This window comes from Neospora caninum, chromosome Ia (genome assembly GCF_000208865.1).
Source record: "Neospora caninum Liverpool complete genome, chromosome Ia".
In the NCBI taxonomy this organism is placed as follows: domain Eukaryota; phylum Apicomplexa; class Conoidasida; order Eucoccidiorida; family Sarcocystidae; genus Neospora; species Neospora caninum.
In genome coordinates, this window is record NC_018385.1 from 1757001 (window position 1) to 1780502 (window position 23502).

General features: G+C 56.2%; 2 protein-coding genes across 2 annotated transcripts; one reads left to right on the forward strand and one right to left on the reverse strand.

Annotated features, from left to right (window-relative positions):
• Positions 1 to 1173: 1173 nt before the first annotated feature.
• NCLIV_001920 (putative ATP-dependent helicase) lies at positions 1174 to 10485 on the reverse strand (the record flags this gene model as incomplete). The annotated part of the gene is made up of 13 exons (XM_003879690.1): positions 1174 to 1297; positions 2097 to 2378; positions 2892 to 3041; positions 3288 to 4067; positions 4307 to 4556; positions 5024 to 5295; positions 5756 to 6544; positions 7202 to 7384; positions 7790 to 7927; positions 8209 to 8306; positions 8586 to 8798; positions 8909 to 9641; positions 10199 to 10485. 13 exons carry the CDS (start codon positions 10483 to 10485, stop codon positions 1174 to 1176), a joined length of 4299 nt encoding a protein of 1432 aa, XP_003879739.1.
• A 3771-nt stretch (positions 10486 to 14256) lies between these two features.
• On the forward strand, positions 14257 to 22557 carry NCLIV_001930 (conserved hypothetical protein; the record flags this gene model as incomplete). Its single annotated transcript, XM_003879691.1, has 5 exons — positions 14257 to 15528; positions 17124 to 17239; positions 18908 to 19782; positions 20358 to 20718; positions 21621 to 22557. The coding sequence occupies 5 exons, from the start codon at positions 14257 to 14259 to the stop codon at positions 22555 to 22557; spliced, it is 3561 nt and encodes a 1186-aa protein (XP_003879740.1).
• Between the last annotated feature and the right edge of the window lie 945 nt (positions 22558 to 23502).

The following is a 23502-nucleotide window of genomic DNA, read 5'->3' on the forward strand; positions in this document are numbered from 1 at the left end:
GGTTGTTGTCCCCAAACGTAGCGTCGAAGGGAAAAACTTTGAGTTTGCACAACTCGGATGCAGTTTTCTAAATTTTTTTGATGCCTTCCTCGCGCAGCAGTGTAAACTCGATTGTGTCGTCAATGCACGTGTCAACCGGAAGAGCCAAACATTCTTTTCTCGCTGTCTCGGTGTCGAACTAGCGAAGATTTGGAGAAAGGGGAACGTGATTATTCCGTTCGCTTCGCTCCACTCGTAGCGACATCCCATTAATGTTCTGTGAACGCTCCTCAAAAACCCCAGAGGCACGGCTGAAATGAACAAGTTACTTTTCGGGCGCGTTCCTTTCAGCACGTCTGCTGTCCGCAGAGATTCATGTGCATACAGGGATCCACGTATAACGACAGAGTTTGATCTACTCTTGTGCATATATATATGTATATATATATATATATATATTTTATGCGTCTCAACACTGGTAGATTACGCACACACGTTCAATGGTACTTATATGCCCTAGTCTTCGTAAAATACATGCGTAACTATCTGTACAACTTTGGAAGAATCCACGTTGGTCTTCCCACTTTCGCCGAGCTGAACCCGGGAAGCAGGCGACGTTGAAATGTGGGGCCCATAGGAGAAACGGAGCATTGTCTAAACACTGTGTCGGGAGAATGTGGAGCGCCCAGAGTTCGTTTCCACGGAGCCTCCAGAAACAATGGCGGCACGCGGGAACACGGAGACAGTCGCTCTCAATTTTTCTCCGCCTAAAAGTTGCAAGGGCGAGATTCGCCTTCTAAGTGACAGTTTCAAAGCGGTACGGGAAGGAGATGGAGTGCCTTTCAAAACGACTGCGGGAGACAAAAGCGAATCTTGCAGAAACAAGCGTCCTTCGTCGATTGACGCATCTGTTTAAACAAAGTAAAACGTCTCTTGGATGCAACAAATACTTTGCAGCTTCACACAGGCGTTTCTGCATGCAGGGAAAGTGGACTGTCCCCGATGTTCCTCGCCCGATCTATGCATGCACTCGTGTAGAAGCAAATACACACGCAAGTACCTTTTTCTGACAAATGCATTGGTGTATACATATATATATATATATATATATACAAGACTATATATGTATGTACATGTAGTTGTATGTACAACGACGAAAGAGGGATGAGGCGCGTGCGTGTGAGCGAGGTGTTTTCAGAGGGGCGGCCACAGGTCACTGAGTTCGCGGATTTTCTTGTAGTCTGCGAAACGCTGAAGCTTGATGTACTCCGACAGGAGAAAGCCCTTTTTCTCTTTCCACATTTGCACGAACGCTTTCCTGAAAAGAACGCAGCACAGTTGTTTGCTGAAAAATTTTGTGGCACGCTGCTCGGTTGCCACCCTCATCGCGGTTTGCGTTCTCACCCGCATTCTTCGGCTGAAACCTATGGATTCAAAACTAGATATGCAAGAAAGCAGCATGCAAACGCCGAGCGTTTTCGACGGATCGCTCTACCTGCGGCTGCACACAGAGACTCAAGCAGCCACTACCCAAGGCTGTGCCTAGGCAATAAACAGAAGGGAAAACACCTATCTATCTGCTCGTGTCGGTAAGGCTTGTGAGAAAAGAGCGGAGCACAAAAAGACGCGTTGTGGAACGGAAAGGAGACAGATGTGATCACGGTAGCAACCACGGAATCGGGTTTAATTTTGGACCCGAAAGACGTTCCTTTTTCTCGACAAATCTCTATCTCCGTACGGTGTCCCGTCTCATGCCCAGCCTTTACGTATATGCGCAGCTACACGCATATACCTCCATAGGGTTTTGAAAAAATAAGCCGACATGCATACACACAAACCTATGTATGTATATATATATATATATATATGCTTACCAACACGCGCACTATATCTATGCATGTATGCGTATCTTTGGGAAGATACACGCTGAGAGAGCCGGCGAATCGCAGGTGCGTCCCCGACGCTCTCGCGAAGCCGAGGCTACAGAGCGTGACTGCTCTCCCCTCGGCTTCCTGATTTCGGAAGGTTTTCTGCGGTGGACTTTGCTCTGTGCCGAACTGGGAGAGGCGCGCGAGAGCCTGGTCTTTGCTCCGTCTGAGGACGCGAGCCGGACTCACCTGCAGGTCAGCTTATGGGTTTCGAGCGGGAGCAGGAACTCGCGAAGCGCGTGGCAGGAGGTCCTGGCCCCTGCCAGCGCCGTCTGAGGTGCCACGATGAGACTCGAGGCAAAGGCGGCCAACTTGGGGAACAGTTTGCCTTCCAGAAAGGCGCACGCGACCGTGGGGTAGAAGAGTGCATGCGTCTCCGGGAGCTCTCCCTCGACAGCTGGCAGCGGCAAACTCAAGGGAGTGTACATGGGCTTCTGCCACGCCACCACCGCGTCTCGCCCAGGATCGTAGCTGAGAACAGGAGACAAAAGGCGACACGTCGATACAGCGAAAAGAGCGACAAAAGGCAACATAGCGATACAGCGAACAAGAGACAGAAAGCGGCGTGCAGAACGTGGTGGGGCGAACAGTGGACGGCGAAACGAGCAAGGAAACGCCAGAGAAAAGCGAGAGAGTGGGGCAACAAAGGCGCAAACAGAAGAACAAAATAATGGAGGCTTCCAGAACCAAACAGGAGACCAAAATATCCCCATATCTATACATATATATGCATATGCATATATGAATGCATTTGCAGACCTGTATGTATAGGTCTGAAGATGTACCTAAATGTGAAGCTACGCATATATATATATATATATATATATATATATATATATATATGTATGTATATGTATATGTATACGTATTCATACACCCACATACATAAATATATACATATGTGAGGAGTAGACGGTCCATACGTTGGACTTCGAAACGTTGTTTTTCTTTCTCGGGTGAGGTTGCGAGAGACAGTGTTCTTACACGGGCGCGGGGATCTCCAGGAAGTCGCCAACGCGCACCAGCGGTGACGAACAGAGACTGAGAGATTCGCTGTCGATGGCCAGGCAGTCTCGCAGGAAAGGTCTCGACGTGGTCAGGATGAAATTGTAAACCACCAGCTTCGGACGCAGTCTGCAGAGAACCCACGAAATTCCAAGACACAACACAGGACCAAGGCACACTGGAACAAAACATGAATACAGTCAGAAAAAAACAAATATACACACAACAATGTGTATGCGTGTATATGACTACATATATATATGTTTGTATGAGTAGACAGTAGGGTGAAGTGACAGCGCTGTGTGTGTCTTATCGTGTGTTTCGTGTTTCTCCGCTGTTTGCTTGTTGTTCCCCGTTAGTTTCGTGGGTTCCTACCGGTGTTTGGCAAGGTTGGAAGAAGGGTGGAGAAAGGCGAGCTGTTGACTTCCGTCCTCAGCCGTCTTGAGTTCGGCGGTTCGGTACCCGCCTTCGCTTTTGGAAGGCGCAGGGCCTCCCCCGGTCAGGTCGCGTCTTGTCGAAGCCTCCACCAGCACCGCCACATGGTCCACGAGGCCTTCGAGGACGCAGGCGTGGAGAGCGAGCCGTATGCGGTCTGAGGGCGGCTGGGGTTTGAGTGGTAGTTGGAGAACGGAGGGTTTCTCGTCATGTTTTCGCTTTTTTGCGGACCCCTCCGCTGCTGACTTGCTGGCCTGTCGGATGTACAGCGGCAGCAGGATGCCCGCCAGCTGGTTCCCGAGCAGAAAGACGTCCTTCATCTTCTTCGCATTTAAGCCGAAGCGCCGGCAGAACTTGCCGCGATGCACGGCGTGGCAATACGCGCCGCACATCCACAGATACGCGTCGATGTCGTTGCTGTACTCCTGCCACGGATACCCCGTCGCGTCCTTCTCCCGCTCTTCTGACAGGAAACCCGGGGCCTTCGCGTTCGCCTCGCCCTCGTCTTCATCGTCTTCGTCTTCGTCGTCTCCATCTTCATCGCTGTCTTCCTCGAGGCCTGCTGAGGCTCGCGCGTGGTCCGCGGTGGCCGCGCCCTGTTGTCGCTTCTCGCCTTGCGGCCGGGTGAAACGCGCGCGCGGAGCCGCCAGCTCCCCCACAGACAGGGCGCCGACGAGGAGACAGCAGAGGGCGAGGCAGTCGGGCCCCAGCTGTCGCGATCTGAAAGCACGCAAAGGCGCGAGAAAGACGAAAGGAAATGGGAAGCGCACACGGGCGAGGAAACACCGACGAGGCGGCCAGCTCCTTGCTTTCTGCGTTTCTTGCCTCCCCTCGTCTACGTCCGACGCCCCGCTTCCTTTTTCGAGGTCTTCACTCATTCTTGCGGTGGACTCGACGTCTCGCCGTCAATCCCCAGCGCTTCGTTCAAACTCGCCGGCGGCCGCTTTTCTTGGTCTTACTTGAGCAAAGCAAAGAGAAGCATTTTCGCGTAGCGCGGCGGGATCGGAAAGTCTGCGAGTTTCGCCCCGAGCCTCGTGCACTTGTATTCTTCGCCGCCTTTGCCCGAGGGTGGCTGCGCGCCAAGTGCGTGCAAGGCCCCGTCGCTGGCGAGCTGTCCCCTTTTGAACGGAGCCAGGCCCGCTGGAAGCACTCTGGGCTCCAAGGCCCCCAACGCCACCAGACGTTCGCGGGCCCCAGCGAGAGCACGCGCTGGCGGAGGAGAAGGAAACGGGAACGACGACAGGCGAGAGATTCCTGGACGCAGCACAAGCCAGCACCCGAGACGAAAGGAAAAAGCGCAACACTCAGGAAAACAAAAAAATGAAAAGGATACAGATCAAACATGAGGATCCTCAGATCTATCGAGCAGCACACATACAACATCGACACACACCCTCACCTACGCAAATAAACATAGAAAAAGAAACATGAATATACATATATATATATACATCTATAACACCTGAAGACCAAATATGTATATGTGTTTGTGTAGGTAAGACAGTATATACATCTGTGCAGGTATCAAGATAGAGAGATATGTCTAGACACATATCGGCATATCTATACGGACCACACGGATACTGCGTAGATCACTCTCTCCTCCCTTTGCGTTAAAATCGAGGAGTTGTTTTCGCTGCGTCTTCGGAGGCGTCTCCGCGGGTGGCGATGCTCACCGAGATTGGACATGTAGAGGAGGAGAGAGTCGAGGGGCGTCGTGGTGATCGCGGGGAGGCTGGACGGCTCGAAAATGTGTTCGTAGACGCTCGACGAATACAGGCGATAGCAGAAACCGGCCCCGACACGGCCTGCGCGCCCTGCCCTCTGGAGGGCTGAGGCCTGTGTGATGAAGGAAATCTGAAACCGAGAGACGCACGAAACCTCTGAGGCGCCTCCATCTTCGGAGGCAAACACTCGCCGCTTCTCGCGACCTGTGTCAATCACGTATCTGAAACACAAAGGTGAGAAGCAGAACGGGCAAAATAACCATCTTACGAACGCTCGCTCTCCTTATAACGCCTCTCCTTGTAGACGAACATGACTGGTGTTCGAGTACGAGATACACACACATATATATATATATATATATATATAGGACACGCATAAGCATCGCATATGTAAATATATAGAGATAGATATACAAAGATAGATAGATATATTTGAAAAGAGATGTACCATCACATAGATGGAGAAAAACGAAGTTGGCAGAGGAAGAAAGAGCTGAGTGCAAATGCCGACTTCTACAACGACACGCACATCTCTGTGTGGGTTCGCCTCTCGACGTCTCTGCTTGTCTGCATGCATCGGAGAAGCGATCACGCCTCTTGTGGCGGAACGAGAGGCGTGTCTGGGTATCTTCCTGTCTCATAGGGAAGGCGGCAAGCCGGAACGGCGACTCTGAGACTCACCGCACATTCGGCAGAGTTACGGAAGTTTCGGCGACATTTGTGGCAACGATAACGAGCCGCTCCTGATCTTCCGGGAGACGAAAGGCCTTCAACTGTTCCCTCGGCGGCAGGGCAGCGTAGAGCGGAATCGGCGTCAACTGGGAATAGAACGGTTCTTCCTCCGGGTTCGACTCGGAATTTTCTTCCTTCTTCCTCACGCCTGCGCCCCCTGCACCACGCCAGACGGTGGAGCCTTCGCCGCGCCGCTCGCGGCGACTCACGGGCTTCTCCGTCGACAGACTCTCGTCGGAGACGGCCGCGCGAGAAGCAGAGACAGCAGAAGAAGGCGACAAAGAACAAAGTGCACTCGCTCCACGATCATCTTTTCCGTCATTTGCACTCTCGTTCTCGGCCTCGGATTCACTGTCCAATAGCTGCCACGAAGAGACGCTTCGCCGCGAGCGTCCGGCTGAGCCTTTTTCGGCTCTCGTGTCGCACTTTGGCTTCCAGTTTCCAGCGCCGGACTGGCCATCCTCGTCATCTCCGCTGTCATCGGACGCCTGCTGCCTCCCGCCCGATCCAGTCGCTTCCGCCTCTTCTTCCGGAAGCAGAAACGCCTCCTCGCTCTCCTCTCCAACTTCGGTCTCGCCTTCGCCCCGCTCCACGGTTCCAGTGTCTCCGCTTGGCAGAGGCCTCACTCTCCGCGCGCGCTCTGCGCGTCGCCTGTCCCACCGCGCGAGGGCTGCCACCACTTCCTCGACTTCTTCGCGGCCCGTCACGAAGAGAAGAATCGACCCCGGCGGAAGCTTGCTGCATGCGCCGCACGTCGCAGACATGCATGCAGAAAGCACCCGAAATCAGCAAGCCTACATCTACGTAGCTCGAGATCTCAAACGATAGAGAGACGAATATGTACATACGGCCGCAGAGAAGGGAGTTGCGGCGAGGCACGACCAGAGGACAGACAAGCATTGATACTCTTAATGACCGCACTACAAACGTATACACATGTATACGGAGACAAGAGACAGCAGCCGAGACACAAGGAATGTGGAAGCCATACGCTGCACGTGCGGAGGAGCGAACAAACCAGGAAAAAGACAGGAACATGCGCGTTTCTCTCTCGCCTTAGCTGCACACGTCTTTTAAAATGGAGACACAAGAGAGGCCCGCAAGCGGGGAACGGAGGAGCTTCAGAGATGAAGGACACCGAAGTGGAACCATCCCCAGGCGGTTGTTTTTCTCCGAGCGTGAGTCACCAGGTGAAGCGGAAACCGGCCCAGACACGCGAGAGGGCGCGAAAGAAAGACAAAGAGCCAGGAAAGCGTCCAAGAGACTGATCAGGGCCACTGTCGAGAGGGTGCGATATCTACGGACTCACAACGCTAAAGGCGAGTGTCGAGACGCGGCGGTTGCCGCGGAAGTCCGGGCCACGCTCGTTTCGGGTGTACGTACACTGGAACTCACCAGTGAGCCTGTATGCATTTCTTGATAGCCGCGTCCACGTAGTTCTCCGGCGTGCGTCTCGAGAAGAACGACGCCACTTTGAACTGCTTGGCTGGAATGGAGAGGAGCGCCGGCGGGGGACAGAACAGTAGGGGATTTTCGGTGAAGTCCTTCGCTCGCATCGAGGCGGACATGATCACGAGTCTGCAGCGAGAGGAGGCGGTGTACATACACATCCGGCCATAAGATGTGGGGCGAAACCGTGTGGGGCAACAAACACGTGGACGCCTCTGTTGCCTCGTTCCGCAGCAGAACAGTCACGAGCTGAGACGCTGGCCCGTCCGAAGTCTGGCGGGGACAAGCACGCGCCTTGAGATTCCTCCTCTGAGCCCCGCTGGTGTTTCCCGTTATCCCGTCGAGGCGATACTGACCCCCCGCTCGTTCGCGATACATCCCCGCCAAGTGAACAAGACGCTTCTGAAGTAAAGAAAAACTCGACAAAGTCGCGGTTTTTTCGAGTCGACGCGTCTTTGGTAGAGCTTTTGCACAGAGACGCCTGCGTGTGTGCCGTTCGGAGCCGTGGAGGCAAAACGACCCGCAGCCACTGACTTGAGCGGAGGGAGCGGCACTTCACCGGCCTCGAACTTGCTGCGGCGGAGCTTCACGACACGCGAGAGAAGACCAATAAGCAAGTCCGTGTTCACGGAGCGCTCGTGGGCCTCGTCGATGATGATGCATGCGTACTCCCTGAGAAGGCGGAAGAAAAGACCAAGAGCACGCGAGCGTTTTCAGCAGCGGTCCGAGGCACGGGCCACACGCTCATCTTCTGTTTGCGAGTTTTAGGGTCTGCGCTCTCGGTGTGAGCTCTCTTCCCAAAAAAAAACGCCGGAGAGACAGCGCACGCGGCGCCGGGGCTAAGGTGGAGCCTTTTGTCTGCGAAGGAAATCGCGGCTAAAAGAAAAGGGGCGAGGGGACTGGCTGATGGCAACCGCAGACAGGGGCCTGCGAGGTGGGAAGGGCGCACTCACGAGCAGAGAAAGTCGCGCTGAATTTCCCTGAGCAGGACGCCGTCCGTCATGAATTTGATGCGGCACTCGGGGCCGAGATTCTCGCTCTTGTGGCGAATCTGCGGAGCCGGAGCACAAGCAGGGAAACTCGATTGTGGAAACGCCGGCTCGAAAATGAAAGGATCACATTGTTCGACACGAAGGAAAAACTTCTGAAGAATGGTCTATGGGAACTGTCCATGAAGATGAGTGTGTCTGAAGCGGCGCTTTTTCGCGACAGCACTCCTGGCGTCTGCTAGGACGAAAAACGAGGGAAACGATAGCGATATGAATGACCGAGGCAACGTATTGTGCCCGGCAAACCGTCTATCGAAATTCCCACTGTTCTCTTCGCCTACGTGGTAGCCAACGAGCTTTTCTGATCCGAGCTCTTGAGCGACGCGTCGCGCCACCATCACAGCGGCTACGCGACGGGGCTGCGTCACGCCGATCTTCAGCCGCAAAGACACGACGCGAGAAGACGGAGAAGACGCGCTGGTTGCGGCAGAAGGTGTGACAGGGAGGTGGAGCGTGGGGTAGCAGATTCCGGCCTCAAAGAGGAATTGGGGAATCTGCAGAGAAGCAAGAGAACGCAGCAGGCAATCCGTGTGACCCCGTAGAGAGGCACAAGGGAGAGGCACAAGAGGAGGCGTGAGAGAGGGTACACCCGAAACCAGCTTACCTGCGTACTCTTCCCCGACCCTGTTTCTCCTGACACGCATATGACGTCTGCATGCCTCCGCGTCTTCATCATTTTTTCGCGCCTTCGCGTTCTCTCCTCCTTCAGCTCCAAGCGACGCCGCCAATCTGCGAAATCCCTGCGCTGCTTCCCCTGCTCTCCGGCTTCCTCTCGGTTGTTCGCCTCCTCGTCCTCTTGGCCCTCCACGTCTGTCCCAGAAACCGAGCCGTCGTGTTCGTCCGAATCAACATCGTCCGCTTCTTGGCGCCGCGGGTGTCGGTGCTGGCTGGAAAAACTCACGAATTTGCTCTCCACTTCCGCAGCCGGCAACGCGAGGCGCGTCCTCTCCACTTCCTCGGATCTCCGGATCTGAGATGTTGCCAGCAGAGGCGCATACGTCACGGGAGAAGAAGAAGAAGAAGAAGAGGAAGAAGAAGAGGGGGGAGACGGAGAAGACGGAGAAGAAGAATCGCCACTTTGTCTGGCCTCCTTGATCTCACTCTCGCGGTCCTCACACTCCCCAAGTTGGCAACATGTCTGAGCTGAGGCTGTTGCATTCTCCTCTGCGAGTTTGCGTTTGGCGCAGTTACCGTCTGCTTGTTTTCCTTCTGGCTGTGGTGTTTGCGTCTTCCTCGCTTTCGCGCACTGTGTTTTCAGTCCTTCGTCCCGAGCTTTCGTCGAGTCCTGACTCCTCTGCTGCATCTGTTGTTCGTGCGCCAATCGCAACTGTTGCTCTCTGCATGCGCAAACCGACAGCAGCAAGAGGGAAAAGGCGGGAGGCGCATGGACAACCTCGAATGCTTGAACGCAGTTGAGGCAGAACTCCAAACCTGTGGAGGGGAACCTCCATGAGCGGCACCCCAAGAGTGAAACGAAACGCAGGAAATGACCGTCAAAAATCGATCCAGAAATACGGACGCCCCCACAGCGGCTAAGTGATTGGTGGGCGCATGCAGATACAAAAGGACCCACACACACCCCAAGGGGGAGACAGAGCACCCCAACACATATACATATATATATATATACATATATACATATATATATACATATATATATGCGTATAAGTGTGTGTACATCTGGACGTGTGGAAGCATTTCCTTTGTGAGGGGCGATGGTCGCGTTTCGCTGCTCAGTCGTCAGGAGAGTCCCTAGCGGAACAGGCTTCATGGGCGCCTTGCCTCCTCTTTGTGACTGAAATAGAGGTGCGCAGTAAAAGACTAGAAAAAACGGTGGGGGTGAATCTGCACTGTTCACGTGTAGCGAGCCGCCATAAAAAACGCTCAGGCTTACAGTGCTTCCCGCTTCTCCTGGCGACCCTCCCTGCGCTTTCTCTTCCCTTTCCGCAGAGGCTCGAGGGCAGCAAACGCCGCCGGTTTCTTCGTCTCGCGTATGCCGTCTCTGCCGTTTGGCGTCGCCTCCGACTTGCAGAAGGAAGCCGCGCCAGGCGACTGGAGACCAGCCTCACTTCGCGACTCTTCTGGGGAAAGCGTCGAGGGGTCTGGGGCGTCTCTCTGGAGCTCAGGCTTTTCTGCCGTTTCACGGTCGTCCGCAACTGCAAGCAGGTCGACGGGGTCCATGGGGCGCACGGCGAGCGAAAAGAAACCAGAGAAGAGAGACAGAAACACATTCACAGTGGATGTGCAGATGTAGACTGCAGCGACACCTATCGGAGGCGGCGAGACTCAGAGAGGAGCGGCGAGACGGAGGTCGCATTCGATGTCGAGGTAACAAGGTCATGAAACGCCTGTCTGTCCTCTTCCCGCCGCCTGTCAACAGAACACAGAACAGGCGCAGATCTCCTCCCTAGGAAACACACGTTCTGTCAAAGATAAACGTTTGACGGAGCAGTGCTTACCAGTCGTTTTCCTGTCTAGGCGATAGAGTTCCAGTTCCTTGAGGATTTCTTCTCTGCGAGCATTCGCGTCGTGTTTCCTCTGCAGGCCCGCAGGCAGACAACCGACATGTGTTCCAAAGAGAAAAAGACCTTCCAAAGTCCACAAGCCGGAACCACGAAAAACGTCGACATTCTTCTCAAGAGCTCCCACAACGCATGCAGCAGCTGCCCCGACCTTTCCGCTGTCTGCCTGTCTTCAGCGCACGCCGCCCTCCTTCCCATGCAAGTGTGTTGCTGCAGGCAAAGACAGAGCATATTTCATCGCCAACAAGAGCGCAGATGCTCCTTGTCGGCTTGCGTCTCGCTCGTTTGCGAAGTTTTCATGGATGCATGCGCCGTCACTTCTCCACAAGAAACGAGACGCACAGACGGGCGAGGTCACGCCTCTGGAAGCGATATTCGGGCGACTGCGGGACACTGGTGCTACGTGTGCACGCAGAGGAGAAAACGCCTCAAGAGAGTCAGATGTTGCCGCGAATAAATTTTTGGGGAAAGGCGAAAAGGCTTGTTCGAACCTGCAGTTGTTCCAGTTTCCGGCGCTTCCGCTTGGACATTTTTTGATGCCCCACTTCGGGTTCTTGCGGCGACGCGGCGGTCGCGCTGGCGGGGCGCCTCGGAGGCAGAATGATGGCGTTCGAGTCTCTGGCATCCTGAGAGTCGCGAAGGAAGAGACAGAAGGGAGCCAAGAGGGCAAAAGACATGGAAAACGCAGAGAGCAGCGCGAACGGGCGTAGGCCCCCGGGCGTGTTCCCGTCGGGGCGTGTCCAGCGTGGACAAGGCTGCCAAGAAAGTCGGGAAGCGGCGAGGCAGAGAAACCAGCGGAGGCCGCCGACCACGCGCAAAAGTGCGTCTGGGCGGTTCCGTGAAGACGCGCGCGAGCGCAGGGATGTCGCGGAGACAAACTCGGGAGAGACTGGCGAGGAAATGGCGGGGTAGCTGGCTGAGGTGTTCTCGTACCTCGCGCGGAAACGGACAGAGAGGCACAAGAGGAAAAACAAGAGGGAAACAAACAGAGCAAAGGAGAAGAGAAAAGGGGGAGGGAAACGAGGAGAAAAACAAGGAGCGAGATCGCAGGAAGGCGGGGGAGTGCGGGTCTCTTTGTTTCGCATGAAGTTTCGTCGGCCTCACCGTGGAAAACCCTGCGGAGTCGAGAGAGGACTGGAAAACCGAGGGGTCGAGTACAGGACCAGAGCAGAGAGACGCTCCCGCTGTCTCCGATGTGCAAGGAGACACGGAAGAGGTATCTCCTCTGGCGGTGGGGCCCGTGGGGCGCGGGCGTGCTCCCTTCTTCGCCATGCTGCCCGCGCGCCCAGAAGACGACGAGGAAAGCAAGAAAAGACGATAGAAAAGAAGGGAAGGCAGGTAAACAAAGAGAGGAAAGAAGGCAAGAGAGAGAAGAGAAGAGGGAGAAGGAATAGAGAGAAGGGAACAGGGAGAAATCAAGAAAGAGAAGGGAAGAAAGAGAAGGGAAGAAAGAGAAGGGAGGGAAGAGAGGGCGAGAGAGAAACGAGGAAGGGAGGGAAGAAGAGCGATGAAGAAGGACTGGGAAAAGCACAGGATGCGGCAGAGGCGAGAGGCGAGAGACGCGGAACTAACGATTTCGCCGCCACGCCGTGTCTCTTCGGGGCCCGCTGGCAGAATGCGGCGGATGCCGGAAACTCCGGCCGTGGGAATTCGCTTTGTGAGTAGCGAGCGTCGGCTCGGACGAGGAACACCGAGGAAATTCAGGTGGGGAGGGAGATCTCGCGCCTGGCAAAACGACACTTTTTTCGTGGACAGGACTCTGCCGGCGCGGCGACTTTGCGACGGCCGGGGACCGCGCGCGTCGGGCGAGGGACTGGCCGCTGCGTTTGGTCTTGAGAAAGCCAGGAAAGAGAAAATGTGGAAGGAGGCGAGGGGCGGTAAAGCAGGGATTTGAGAAGGCGGCGGCTGGCAAGGGAAGGACTGCTCTGGAGAAGGCCCACAGCGAGGGCACGACTTTGCGAACAGCGCTAAAAAATGCGACGTTTCGGGCACAGGGGGGAGAAAGGAGCGGGAAAAACTTTCAGAGCTCGTTGGAAAGTGGAGGAGACGCAAAGGGAGCGAAAGTCCAGGGTTTACAGAAGAAAAGATAGCGGGGAGAGCTGGACTCTCCGAAAGAGAAGACCTCGGTGCGAGGGCAGTGAATGAAGACGCGAGAACAAGACCTGTCTCCCTCTCGCGGCGATAAAAGCGCGTTGCGGCGGCACGGCTTCGCCTACACACACTTCTCGAGGGACACCGCCGCCCCCCGTTAGCCACGCGCTTCTCGCTTGCGATGTCTTTCCAGTTTCTCTCTTTTCTGTTTTCGCGAGTCCAAGTCTGCATGCGCATGCCTTCCCGTCTGCGTCCTCTTGTGTCACCCTCCGCGGCGCTGGGGGTGCTGTCCGGGCAACAGTCCTGGGAAACAGGAGAGCAGAGAGACAAGGAAACCCGGATTTGCTCGAAACCCGAACCTTGGTTCCAAAGTCGCCTCCCTTTCTCCTCAGTGGAACGTGCTTTTCTGCGATATGGTCCGTTCCTTTTCCCGCGGCGAACCCAACAAACGCCGCCCGTGCCCGCCGTAGGCGTTGCGCGCTCCCAGACCTGCAGTTTTCGGATTGGTTTTCTCTTCTCTCTCTCCCTGAATTTCTCTCAGTGTGTGTTTCGCCTTCCCGACGCTCTACGCGCCTTCCTCTGTCCAGCTCGTCGCGCCGGTGTGTGTGCCCGCTGTGGCTTGGGCCCCGTTGAGGTCTTCACGTGCGTTTTTCCGTTCCAACTGCTTTCCTCCTCTTCGCGAGCACATCGGCTGCGAACCTCGCTTTCCTCTTCCGCCCGCTGCCAACTGCGTGCCCCGAAGAAAACGCTTTTGGGACTCGCACTCCTCAGTCGGCTCGAGGGGAGTCGCGGCCGAAATCGGCTCGGGCGCGTCTTGCCCTCGCTTTCCGCGGACCCGAGAGAACCAAGGAAGTTGAGAAACCTAGCACAGTGACAGCGAGAAAAACACGACAAGGCCCCCTCTCTGCCTCCTCGTGGCCTTCATTTGCCGCAACTTCCTACCTCCATATATATATTTATTTATACATGTATATATATATATATGTATATGCCCGCCGTTTGCCTCTTCCATCCAGTCTCTCTTGAATCCTCAGGTCTCAGATGCTCAGCTCTCCGACACGTGCTCTGTCGGTCTCCTTCTCTGTTGCTGTCTGTGCCTTTTCTGTCCCCGCCGTGAGTGCCGCCGGGGGCGCCGCGTTCGCTTCCGTCTTATCCTAGGCTTCTTTGTGGCCAGGCCCGCTCGCTTCTCATCCCCTTGAGAGCGTGTGTTGCCTCTCGCCTTTGTTTGCTGCGTTTGCCCCGCTTCCCGATTTCTCTGCGTTTTTTTTTCGCCCCGTCTCTGCTTCGCTTCTCCCCTTCCCTCGGAAGCCCCGAGTCGACCGGCAGCGGTGGAGAGACCATGGCGGCGGGCAACGCTCCGGACTCTGTCCCCTCTGGGGGTGACGCGCGCCCCTCCAGCTCGCCGTCTTCCGGCATCCAGGCCAGCATTCTGCCTCCTTTTGCTTCCGAGGCGAGTTCGTTCCTGCCCGCGATGACTTACTCGGACATGGCCTCGTCCCCGCTCCTCTACGTTAGCTGCATCTCGTCCTTCTTCCTCGCGCATGCACTTCTCGTCTGTCTGCTGCGTCTCTCTCGCGCCAAGTCGCCGTTGCTGGCCACGTGCGCCTTTCCTCGCCACGGTGTCAATCGGATCATCTCCACACTGCATGCGTGCGTCGTCATCAACTGGGCGTTGCTTATCCTCCTCGAGGACTCGACCGCGCACCGCCCGTCTCTCCCTGTTCCCCCCTCGTCTTCCGCCTCCGCGCGGTGTCTGTTCCACTTTGGGCGCCCCGTGACGGACTACGAAAGGCCGATGTTGCTGTTTTCGCTCAGCTACTTTCTGTACGACACCTTGTACGAGCTCGCGTCGTGGGACCTGTCGTCTGTGCTTCACCACGTGACGAGTCTCGTTGGCCTCGTGAATGTTTTGGTTGTCGACCGCGCCGGCACAGACCTCGTGACTGCGCTCCTCGTCGCCGAGGTCAGCACTCCGGCGCTGCATCTGCGCTACTTCCTCGTCCAATATGCGAAGCGTGCGGAGGCGCTGGCGAAAACCTACTCGGTCGGCGAGCCGGATGCAGAGACGACGCCCCGGGAGCAAACGAAGCACGGAGACGCGGCAACGGAGCGAAGCTGTCGACACCGCGGCGCGGAAACCGCGACCGAGACGACGGGCGAAAGCGAGACGGGGAGAAGGGGTCCGGAGAGAGCCGCGAACGAGAGCGCAAAGGGGACCGACGGTTCGCGTGTCGCTCCAGGTCTTCCCGGCCAAGAAACAGGTTCGCGTCCAGGCAACGACTGTGTTCCGGTGGACAAAACGTCGCCGCAGGCAGTCGCTCAGGCCCTCGGAAAACACGACTTCCGTGGGCCTCTGGACGCCGTCGAGAGGGCGTTCTTCATCATTTTTCTCTTTGGTCGAGGCGTCGCCGCCCCGTGTCTCGTGTACGCGTGTGTGACGTGCGGGTCCACGCCGGTGCTCGTCCGCATCGGATCAGTCGGCATTCTCGTCGTCAGCGTCTTCTGGATGATTCTCCTGTTCCGCGGCCTCCTCAAGCGTCTGAACAAAGCTGCGGGGGCAAGTGCGGGCGTCGCACCGTGGAAACCCGAGCCCAGGAAGCGCGAATATAGTGTACGTCCATCTGAGGAGGTAGGCGAGTGCAGACGCCAAGTTGGCGAGGAAAGCTAGAGGGTGGAAAAACCAACTGCAAAAGCGACTTAAACGCAGTGCTCGAACACCCTTTCACTTTGTCTCGGTCTCGCTTCGGCTTTTGCCCGCGAGGCGAGCCGCCCAAGAAACAGTCAGTCCACGAGAGGGCGGGGGAAATGGAGAAAAACGGTCACGCTCTCACCGTTCAACGCAGCGCGTGGCCAGGCTGTCTCATCCTCATGCGCCGGGAGTCTCCGCTGCGGTTCGCCCGAGACTCCACTGGCGTCCCATCGGGCTGGAGAGAGGCGCGCAAGGTATCGCGCATGTCTGGAAACGACGCACAGCCCGTGGGGCTTTTTCTGCTGGAGAGCAGCGCGCTCGAGGGGTGCGGACTCCCGATCGCCCCAACTGGCTGAGAAAGTGATAGAGCCTATATCCATAAATGTGCGTGAACGTGGATGCAAAGCTGCGTACCTATTTATCGAGAGATCAGCCTGTCTCAAACAGATGTGACACGTGGATGCATATGTCCACATGTATAGAGGCCAAAGGGACAGGCCCGATCGGACTGTGAAGATTTGTGTGGAATGCGTCCTGTTTTTTCGGACCTCTGAGGCGTTGAACTGCCGGCTCGCCCCCTCTCGCGCACCATGTGGCAGCGAGGGACAGACGGGGAGTGGCGAGATTGTCAAACGTTACGGCCGGCCGAAACTCGATTTGGCGCGCCTCTGATGGGCCAGTGGCGTCTCGGGAATGCATACACGAAGCCTCCGGATTTCAGGTCTGCTCAGACTCGTAATTGTGAGGCCCTACCAGATATGATGCCGAGCTACCTTCTTGTAGTCCACCTACACATTGACGTGTCTATACTCATACACGGGCGTGGCGATTTACACAGTCGGGCACAGGCGGTGACCGGAGAGACTGACATTCGTTTCAGGCTCTTTTCTTGTGCGGGCACTGCGGGCGTGTCTTCGACCAGGAGCGCCGATTGCACTCGTCGTGCACACATCGCAACGAGATCCTTGTTCCGCACATTTACTCTGGTGTCAACACCTCGGTCTGGAGCTGGGATTTGTCTGTGTTCACTGAACCAATTTTCGCCGTGACACATCACTTTCATACACGATGAAACGTCGCCAGAGTTGAATGCAGACACGCGCCGCATCGCACAAGTTTGTGAGTGAAAAACGTAGGCCAGCAGAGGGACAGCTCTGTCTGGCTTTTACTCGGAACCGAATGAAGAGAGGCCACAATGAAGCATTTGTTGACTCAGCCCCTACGCTGAGGGCCAGGCGCGCCGCTCCGGTTCGCAAGGCAAGCAGTGAGCGCACGTATGACCCACATCTGAAAGTATCCGGACGAACCTGCAGGAATGAGGAAACTTAAGAATGCATGGAGTGTCGCCGATTTTTAGGCGACGAGGATGTTTTCGAAGCGGGTGTCCGCAAACTTTTCCGTTCTGTCTGGTCTGGGAAGTTCCATCAAACCGAAAGCCGCTTGTAAGAAGATGCAGGCTGTTTGCGGGACAGCAAAATGGACAATATGGTGTGTGCCTGCTTAGCTTTTTTTCGCAGTGCAACTTGTATGCGAGGGATTCCGCCCAAAAGACGCATTTCCGCTGCCGCAGGCAGCTGCGTTGGCAGGAAACACTGTCAGGGGGGATCAAGATCGTCGCCCACAAGAACCCCAAGTTTGAGATCGACACAAAAAATCAAAAGTTTGTCACGCACTCGCAAAGATTTGCCTGCGGTTCCGTCGGAGCTGGGCTTGTCAGGGCAGTCATCCGCAACCAACCTCGCGACTCTGGGAGGAATCGAGAGGCTTGCGCAAGCAGCTGTCTTGCTTTTTCGTTTCTAGTTCACTTCCATGTGAAGACCGTCGCCGGGGGCTGTTTGCCGAAATAGCCACAATGCTTCACTCATCTGGTGTTCTGTTCTCAAGGCGATTGCACGACAGGCCTGTGGACCCGGTTTTCCCATAAAACGTAAGTAAAAGCACACTGACTGGTCCAGGAGCTAAACTTGCTATTCAACACCGCTCGTAAGAGCTCTCACAAATTGCTCTGTGGAATGGAGGACGGTTTGGAGAAGTGTGACAACTTCATAGCTCCGTCCAGTTTTCTGTGTGTTCATTGCCTTCTCGAGCAAGCTGTGCAGGGATGAGGCACCGTCGCCGACTTTTTCGTAGGGGCTTTGTGTGCGATAGGTGCGTACATGGAAATTTGAATCGGATACTGTCACAGAAGTGCCTGGGCCCACTTTCAAGGCGGCCACTCATCTGCGCCGTGGCGTGCAGTCGTTACACACACGACTAGTGAAAAGTAGACAAGATATTCCCGTGATTGAGTTGGTTTGCGGTTTCGCACGTCCCTCGTTTGCCTGCGCTGGTACGGTGACAACGCTCTGCTAAATTTGTTCCTTACCGATTCTCTCTTTCCCACAAACCCTCCGGGCTTCCAGAAGATCGGCTATTGTGCTTCAAAAGCAGATCCGAGAGCCACTGCTGATCTGCTCTGGTGTTCCCCAAGAATGCTGCATGCAGTTTATGCAGGGGACCCTCAGCTATCTAGTTCCTGGCTCGTGAACAGGCACGTGATCCTCTCCACGAAGGACTCTTTCTCGATCTTTTCATCGGTGTGAGAATGTGTGCCTTTTTCCATTGTTTCCTCTGCGTTTTTCTCGGCCACCTCTCCTCTCTCTTTCCGTGTGTTAGAGCTCCTCCCCCCTCTTGTCCGCGTCAGCGGTTCTACTATCAGCGCCGGGGTACGAGACGCACTGCCGCTATGACAGGCAATTTCCTGGTTGGGTGTGACCTCTTTCTTTCATCCTGTTGTCTCTCTGCCCGAGCCAAACGTCTGCGAGTTTTCTTCTCACAGCAGTTTTCTTCTCACAGCAGCAAACAGCTCTTGTAGAGCGACGCTCAGGCTGGTCCCGTGCGGTGGTGTGTGGCAACGGGGATGGCAGGTGTACGTACAGCTCCTGCCCCAGTCGCCCATCACTGCCTCCATTGCTTTTAACCAGGTGTTTCTTCCTCGTTTTTTCTCGTTCATCCAATGAACTGATTTCGAGGGTGCGAACGCTCGGTCGCCACGTCCGCCTTTGCCCCGTCCACCGACACGCGCATCCACTGCTCCGCAGCGTTTGCGGGCTCCAGCGGTGCGCGCGGACAGAAGCGACGCTCTCTGCGGTTAGCGAGAGAGTGCAAGGGAGAGAAAGCGAGGGAATGGACGGAGAAGAGAAGGCAGAAAGAAACAGAGAGCGAGAAACCCGACATCGAAGGGAGGAGGGCCTCACATTCGATGACCTCGACGGGTCCTTCCCATAGCGTGAAAGGCGTCGCTCGCCCCGCCTGTTTGCAGCCGCGGAGAGGCTCCGAGGTCTGCAGCTCGTCAGGGAGCGACGGGGCAGAGCAAGGATGAGCGCCCACTGAATTTCGTTTGCATGGTTAACAAATCGTCGAAAAGTGCGCAGAAAAGCCTACCAAATCGGAGGATAGGTTCCGTGCACGCGGACGGCGCGCCAGCGGCGTTTCTCGGCGTTGGCATGCTGCGAAGTTTGTCGGTCCCTTTTGAAAGCGAGCACACTTCAGGCACCACTAAAATAAGTGAGACTTGGGTCCTCACCATGGCGGGTCGCGTTGTAGAGCCGAGTGTCCTTTCTCGCACTCGCCTCATGCGTGTCTCCTCTGCTTCGTCTTGCCGCATGCCGGCGGCCTCCACTGTCCTCTCGACTCCTCGCCTCTCCTCAGGGTTGGCCCCTTTCTGTTCCTTCCGTCCGCCTTCTCGCGCCAGTGTCGCGTGTCCGCTCCTGGCCATCGTGTGCCTCGGCCTCTCGGTTCTTGACCTGCGCGTCCCTTCCTCTTCCCCCTGCGTCTGCTTCGGGAATGCCGCCGAGCCTGCTGTCTCCGTCCCGGTCTCCACTTCGTCCCTCCAGCGACGTGAGGAGTTGCTTTTGCGTGCCCAGGCTTCGCCGTCCTTTGTTGTCTCGCTCGACGGGGAGGCGTACAACTCCCTGCTCCTCGCGTCCCTACCCACAGTCCCCACCGACGGCGGCTGGCGACGTCGGCGGGCCGTCCGCGCCGCCTCGCTCTTCCGGCGCCAGACGCCCCACCGTCCCTACCACCTCTTTGTGCTTTACTCTCTCGTCGGGGACGCCGAACGCCACGCCCGCTGCAACGAGTGCAAAGATGCCCTCGACGCCTTCACGAGAATCTCCGAGGCGTACTGGGCTGCAGGTACGCCCGCACGTCAGGGTAATCGCAACGCGTCTGCTAGTGCCGCCGCAGCCAAGACAACGCTTCTCGCTGAACACGGATTGCCTTTCGGCGGCCATCCACGAAGCGCTATCGATGTACACCTCGGGTTTTAAATAGGGATCCAGCGGGCTGTTCACTTCTCGAGACCGTGAGGGTGGACCCGAACCCGCGGGGCATGCTTTGGCGACAAGCAAAGACACTGGCTGTCCGTCGCTCTCAGATCGATTCACGCTCGAGATGTACGGAACTGCATTCTCTGGGTGCTCCACCGGAAGAACCTTTCTGTTCCAGTGTACCTGTCTGGGAATGCATGCATATTTCGCCGGATACAGATGTATATCTGAATACAGATATATATATATATATAGGTTGTGAGCGACAGGTAGAGTCGCAGGGACGTAATATTCCGATGGTTGACGCAGATGCCTTTGCTCTTCAGATATGATAAACGCGTTTATAAAGGGAGAGATATCGGAATGTTTGCGCGTGCGTTTGCATTTGAGCGTTGTGGGGGGGGGGCGTGCTTCCAAATCTCTCTTCCGACCTTTGCGCAGGCGCTTCGATGTCCCCTCGGGCACAGAAAGGCACGCGTGCGGCATTCCTGCCTCCCGCGGTCGCCCCGGTGGTCTTTGCCGTCGTCGACGTGGCGCGGTTGAACCAGACGCCTGCCCTGCATGCGTTGCCGTCCCTGCCTGCTGTGGCGCACATTCCGCCTTCTCTGTTGCCTGGGGAGGAAGAGGAAGAAGAGGGAGAAGACGACGAAGACGAGTTTAATCCCGAGGACCAGTGGGCGAAGATGATTGCCAATGCCCCCCTTCCTTTTCCTCGCGACGAAGTCCTGGTTCTTCAGAGAGCCATCAACGACGCGGGGGTGAAGAAGAGCATGCTCGAGTGGGTCAATATGAAGGCGGAAAGGTAGGTCTTCCCGCAACCTCGGTGACCCTCGGATGCATATTGTCCGTGTGTCCCTTTCGGTGCGCAGAAGCGGAGATGAACAGCCACTTCGCGACCGCATTCCTTTCTTGGGGGAAACGGCTGTGGCGTCTCGTCAGACGCAGGCAGGCAGCGAAAGCCCCTCGTTTATGGTTTTTCGTTTCGACCTTATCTCGCGGCCCAATCGGTATCGTCTTGACGCGATGGGGCGTGGGAAATCAATCTGAGGGAATCTGTAGAGACGCAACGTACACCAGCCAGGGTGGCAAGTCCGCGGAGGTCTTCTGTGTCCCGGTCCGTGCGTGCGCGAACTTCCTTGCGAGGAAGAAAACGACAAGCGTCTCGCGTAGCTCGGAAGCTCGCAACTGCCCAGCTTGTGCTCCTTTCCTGTTGGGATGGGATCTGTGGCTCCGTTGAGTCGTCCCACTAACAGAGAGGTAGCGAGGAAAACTCGAACGCACGGACAGGTCCACAGTGCAGGATGCAAGTCGACGACGCTCAGACGCCACGTGCATTGCATGCTACCTTGAGTGAAAACCATTGGGCTTTTATGTTAGCTGGGACAGTTTCCGGCTGCTCTCTTCTCGTTCCGCGAGCGGCCACAGGGACAGGCTCGATCGCACTTGTGTGTATACCGGGACGTTTTTGAACGAGAACACCAGTTCTCAGTCTTGTGACAGTTTTTTATGCCTTCCTCGTTGTAAGCCTCTCGTCGTGCCTTGACATGTTCAGTGATTTCCTGATATCATCTTCAGAGAAGGAAAAGCTCTACTACCTTCCTCTCCATGGTGCGTCTCACGGAGGATTTTTGTGCTTCCCACGGCGTGTCAGAGGGGAACCATCCACGTGTGTTTTTTCTTGTCTGTTTTCCTCGCATTTCTCAGGAACGTGACAATCCCGACGACGATTTGGATGGATCCGAGGTCGCTGTGTGTGATCCTGGCGTTCCTCTGTTTTCTCCTGTTCCTCGCTCGACGTCTCCTTCAGCTGCTGCCCAAGCAACCCTGGCTCCTGTCTGGCGGCGCCTGCTTCGTCTACTGGCTAAGCACGAGCGGCCTGGTTTTCTCCATCCACAATCGCGTCCCGCTATTTGCAGTTCACCCGGAGACGCAGCAGAAGGTGTTTGTCGTTCCCAATTCTCGGGGACAGTATTTCCTTGAGGGCTTTGTCATGAGCGCATGTGCGACTGCGTGCGGCCTGGCTGCCGCTTTTCTTGTCTTCTTGCCTTCCGCGTTTCTCCCCTCGCGTGAAGAGCTCGACGAGGAGACTTGTGCGCCGGACTACCAGACACGAAAAGAACGCGGGATGCAATCGGCGCTGACGTGCCCCCCTCGTCTTTGTCCACGAGACGAGAGGCAGGGCGTGAACGAGAAGGGCATCCATTTTGGAGAGCTGGAAGTTCGTGAAAACAACGGAAGAGGCGAATTCGCTTGTGCCTTGCTGAGGGGGGCGAGCTGCGCGGGAGAGCGAAGCAGCGACGGAGGTCGGTCCTGCGCACGGAAAGGCAAAGGCACAGCCGCGAGCGGACGAGAGGCGCAGGGTTCGGAGGGAGACCGACGGGGGGCCGAGGACCAAGCGATTCTGCAGTGGATACAAGCGGAAGAAAGCGCAAAGTGCAAACAAGGGGAAGGGCCCAACTTGTGGGCGGTCCGCGTCTGCATGCTCGTCTGTCTGTTCATGGCAGCCTTTGCATTTGTTGGGTCTGCCAGTCTTGTGTTCCAGGTGTACCGGCAAAAAGCGCCCTGGTACGCAGTCGCGTTCTACCCGCCTCCCGAGTACAAGCGCGGTCCCATGAGAGTTGATCGGGGCAACGAGCTTTGAGGCATCCGCGGCAGAACCCGTGCGTGGGAGGACCCATGTGTGTCTCGGCTCTCCAAAAGGCCCTGCTCGTGCTCTGTGCACTGAGTCTTGTGCGAAAAAGGCGTGTCACGTTTTCCAGAGTGAGGTCGTGTTTAACTCGACTCAATACCGGTCAAGGCAGTGTCTTGGTAAACCAGGGAGGTAGGCAAAGAAAAAAATCGCAGCGATCGGACTGCCGGGAACTTAATAACCCGAGTCTCCCGGGCTTTTTTCTGTGAAGGGTGCATGCGTAAGAAATTTCGTGAGGCTTTCAAGCCGGATGTTAAAAGCCAGCGTTCCAGGCGAGACGCACCCACCGCGCATGTAACTGCCGCTCTGGCAGCTCAGCAGCCCGCGGCGTGCACGATGCTTTCTACCTAGGAACAAGGCTGTTCTCCGTGACACACGGTATCCGTTTGGCTCCGTCTCCAACAGTGGGAGAACGAAAGTGCTACCCCTTCACGTCTCACGTTTCCGCCGTCCGCATACGGCTGCGACGACTGGGATGACGCGTCAAATCCGTCGACGAGATTCTCCCAGAATGCGGTGACCCGGTGTGAAAGGGTCTAGAGGGCAACGCCCTCTTCCGTTGCTGACTGCTTCCTACGGCGTCCAGAGTCAGGACTGCGTAGTGGAACTGTATGTACGCCGCAACTTTGTGCTGTGTGCCCCCTTCGGCCGCAATTCACGAACGCATTTCGGAAACAGAATATCGGCACGTCCCTCTTTTTCAAAGCGGAAACGGCTTTCTATCTTTCAAGTCCCAGTCAGCTTCAGTAGCTGAGATTGCCCCAACTGAAGCTGCCGAGCCGGCTCGTGTCAAGGCTTCATAACCCATCGCGACGGCTGCGTGGATGCTTAGGCACTGGCGAAATCCACAGGTTTCCTGGGTGGCGAGAACGCAGTCCCGTACGAGCGTTGGGCGGC